At 61.4% G+C, this 4004-nt stretch overlaps 1 protein-coding gene across 1 annotated transcript in view; it reads right to left on the bottom strand.

Annotated features, from left to right (window-relative positions):
- The window catches only part of RAI1 (retinoic acid induced 1), a 31883-nt gene that overhangs the window by 3829 nt on the left and 24050 nt on the right, over nt 1-4004 (bottom strand). The window contains 1 exon segment of the mRNA XM_077746693.1: nt 1072-1165. Within this exon segment, the coding sequence (XP_077602819.1) occupies nt 1072-1165 (94 nt within the window).

The following is a 4004-nucleotide window of genomic DNA, read 5'->3' as shown; positions in this document are numbered from 1 at the left end:
ATGGGGAGGGGGCCACCTTCCTGGGGGCTGGCCCCAAATGGGCTGAGGGCTGCACTTCCTGGGCGGCGTTCTTGACTTCGCTCGCCGCTCCGAAAAGAACAGCCGCAGCAAGGAGAGGTGATCCTAATCTCTGTTTTACACACCGGGCGCCCTTGTGCAGAGGGGTCCTCGCACCCGCCCAAATCCACGCGGTAAGAAGGTGGCCACGGGGGTTTGAATCCAGGCCAGAGCTGCCTCTCGGGGACTACAGTTCCACCACAGGCAGTCTCTGTGCGCGCAGTCGGGACCGTGTGTGAGCCTGAGTCTCCCTGCGTGCCCCATGAGGTGTGGACTTCCGGATCTCTCCGGCCCATGTGGTCTGTCACTCTGTGCCTGGTCACAGCGGGTGCTCACGAACGCTCACCCAACAGACGAACAAGTAAGAGGAGAGAAGGAGGTGGGGGAGGGTGCCTCCAGAGCCCGGTGTCCTGCTAAAACTTACAACTGTTGCCGATAGCCGATTGGCTTTTTCTTTCTTTTTTTTTTTTTTTAAGTAGGCTCCACGCCCAACGTGGGGCTGGAACTCACAACCCCGACATCAAGGGTCCTGTGCTCTAGTGACTGAGGCAGCCAGATGCCCCCCAGTAGGAGTGTTTTGAACCCCATCTCCTTCTACCTCATTTGGTGTTTGTTGAAGTGTATACCTCCCATCTTTTCTTTACTCAGTGAACTCCTATTCAGCCTTCAAAGGCCCAGCCCCAGTACCCCTGCCTGCCTGAGAGCCTCCCCAGCCCCTGGCACTCCTAAGCTCCGATACGTCCTGGGCCAGCTCTCCATCCTGTAATGCATGTCCCTGGCATCCCTCGGGCGGGTGGCTCAGGACTGGTTCATCTCTGTGGCCTTAGCATTGTCCATCACAGGTCCCCGGAGAGAGAGAGAGAGAGCAGAGAAAATAAAGAATTCGCTGGGGCAGGAGGGGAGGGAAGCCAAGGGGTCAAATGGGACGGGGTTCAAGGAGCGGTGGTGCCCAGCGCCCCCCGGGCTGCTCAGGTGGCCTCCAGGGCCTTCCTGTCCCCTTGGGCTGGCTCTTACCCGCATCGCTGGCACACGGGTAATGGTAGGTGTGGGTGCATCCTTTGTGACAGCACCCGATGGTGGCCCCGGCTTCTTGGCAGCTGGAACAGGTCTGGTGAGGAGAGAGGGAAGACGGGTGAGTCTACGTCTGAGGGCCCTGGCACGCGGGCTTTACAGACAGGCCCCCTCACAGACCCCCACCTCCTTTCCCCCCGAAATGCCCCCTGACATCGGTGGGAAGGAGGCTCAGTATGGGGCGCAGGCGTCCCCAGGGCTGAATCTGCGGCAGAATTCCAGCTTTGGATGAGGGGACCCTCTTGGGGCAGGGAAATGTCTAACCTCGTGGATAAATATCAGGGTCTTGGCACCACACAGACCTGGGTTCAAATCCCAGCGCACCATTCTGCCCTGGGTGACCTCCACCGCTAACTCAAACTCTCCATGCCCCGTCTGCACAGCGGGGACAGCGCTTCCCTTATGGGACAGCTGTAAAGATTAAAAAAGAGACGCCGTGTGCCCAGCACACAAGAACTCATGAGGCCAGTCACCCTACGGCTGTGGCAACCAGCCCGTGCTGAGCGGGTTTCTGTGGGCAAGGCACTGGGTGTGGCCTTACGCACTGGTTCCTCCCAACAGCCCTTGAGGCAGGTAACTTTCAGGAACCCCACTTCCTAGACAGTGAAACTGAGGCTTCCACTCCAGGCACGAGTGAAGGCAATAAGCGCTGTTTCCTACCCAGAAAGAAACTGTCCCGCCCTTTGATGGGCCATTCACCCTCACTAGATCCATGGAGGTGAGGCCGTGGCCGGTCCTGACGGGATGAGTTGATGGAAATCTCATGCGGGGCAGCACAGCGGCCCGCCCGCTCTGCCCCATGCCCGGCCCCGTTGTCTGAACAGGGACACGGCCAGGACAGGTGGGCAATGCCAGGGAGGCGAAGCAAAACCAGAGGCCTCACTGTGTGGGCTGGGGAGTACATACAGGAGGGCAGGGCCACGCCCCAGTGCAAAGCCAGCAACAGGTAATGACAGCTAATGATGTGCCCCAAGTGCCTGGAAGCAGCCTCCCCATGACCTGATGTTGACATTATCGTAATTCTACCCAGGTTACCAAGGGAGAGCTCAGAGAGGCTGAGTAAACTGCCTGAGGGCACACAGCTCTTCAGTGGTTGAGCTGGGCCTTGAGCCCAGCTGCCTGGCTGGAGCACAGGCTGGCGATCACCACCCCATACTGCTCGGGGCAGGGGTGGGCTCCAGGCCAGCTCCCAGGACTGAGAGAGAGATCCCACCCCCAGCATCTGGGGAAGACCACTTGGCTGGGAAGATGCCTGCGAGTGCTCCCTCTGGCGTCAAACTGCGAGTGGGGAGGTGCAGGGAGGGGGGCTGGGTATATTCTGGAACATCAGGTTTCCATAGAATGCCTTTAGACGCGCAGTGTCCTTGCGGTCAAGGCTGAGACCTCCTGGGACCGTGGGGCCCCAAATTCCCTCAATTTCTGGCCCACAAGGAGGGAATAAGGCAGGACTGGGGGCCCAGACCAGGGCCGCGCCCTCGGGTGTTTTGTTGGCTAAAGGGTAACAGGCAGAAGAGCAGCCTCACGCCACGCCCCCTGCAGCCCCCCAACAACCGCTGAGTGGCATTGCAGACACGAAGAAATCAAGGGACAGAGGCCTTGGGGCCTTCAGACCCTTGCCCCCCGGCTCTGATCCTCTCTCCCCCAGCAGGGCTTGTGAACCTGACCAAGGAGCCCAGGCTGGTGGAGAGGGGCCCAAACTGGAACCCACCGGCTTCCTACTAGCACCGAGTCAGGCGTACGCCCACCTTCTGGGCCTCCCACGGCCGGGCCTCGCCTGGATAGGAATGGGGTCCGTGGCAGTTCAGGCGAGGGGCAGACTCTGGGCAGACTGAGAAGCCAAGGTCCCAGGGGGCGGGCATGGCAGGGGTCAGGGACAGCAGGCTGTGTGGGGGTACCCGGGAGGGGACAGAGAAGAGGGCCCACGCGGAAGTTCTGTCCCCAGAGAGCAAAAGTGAGGCCAAGGCACGGACAGGCGTGCTGGGGCCCGGAGCCCGGAGGCGCAGGGCCCTGACTGCGGGCCTGGGAGGGAAGACCGACCCCCCCCTTCCCCCCAAGTCCCGCATCCCTGCAGCCCTCCAGCCGGGCTTGGCCTCCCGAGGCTCCCAGAGGCCAGTGACTTGCTGGTGTCACAGAACCCGCCCGCAGTGGAGCTGAGATTTGAACCAGGTCTGTGCCTGTGCCGGCGTGTGTCCTGGCCGCAGCCCCGTCCTGACCTTCCCAGGGCCGCCCCCCGTGGCGGAAGGCCACCACGCCATTTTTGGCATAGGGCACAGCAGGCAGAAATGGGCCGACAGGACCGACTTCCTGCTCCAGCCCTCAACAGCGACGTGGACCAGGAGGGCACGGCACCACTCTGACCCCGGCTTCCTCGTCGGCCCAACAGGACTTTTACGCAAGTACGTGAGGTGAGGCCAGAGCACCTGGAACGGGCTGGGGCTTGTTTAACCCACCGCGATGGGTGCAGGTGATTTGGAAAAGACTGGATCGGGCCCTGGCTCAGAGAAGCAGCACAGCCAGGCCAGAGCCAAGGAGGCAGGGAGGCCCTGGGTGCGGGGGCTGGTGGGGCGTGCGCGCTGGAGGAGGGAGTATTAACTGAGGGTATTGCTTTTTAATGATGGGAGAGACTTGAGCCTATTTCAGGCCTGTTGGGAAGGAGCCAGGAGCCAGTGAGAGAGAAAGAGAGAGAGAGAGAGAGAGAGAGAAGAGGACACGGAAAGTCGTAGGTGTCCTGTTGGGAACTGGGGTTTCCTCAGTCAGGCTGGAGGCCGCTGCTGGGCCGGACGCCTGGGCCTGGAGAGGTCTCTGTGGCCCAGGGCTGCGTAAGGTCTGGTACAGGAAACAAGGGGAGGCGGAGGCCCTGGGGCACAGGGGCCGGG

Source organism: Crocuta crocuta, unplaced genomic scaffold (genome assembly GCF_008692635.1).
Source record: "Crocuta crocuta isolate KB4526 unplaced genomic scaffold, BGI_CrCroc_1.0 scaffold139, whole genome shotgun sequence".
NCBI lineage: Eukaryota > Metazoa > Chordata > Mammalia > Carnivora > Hyaenidae > Crocuta > Crocuta crocuta.
This window is presented reverse-complemented; position numbering and strand designations above follow the sequence as displayed.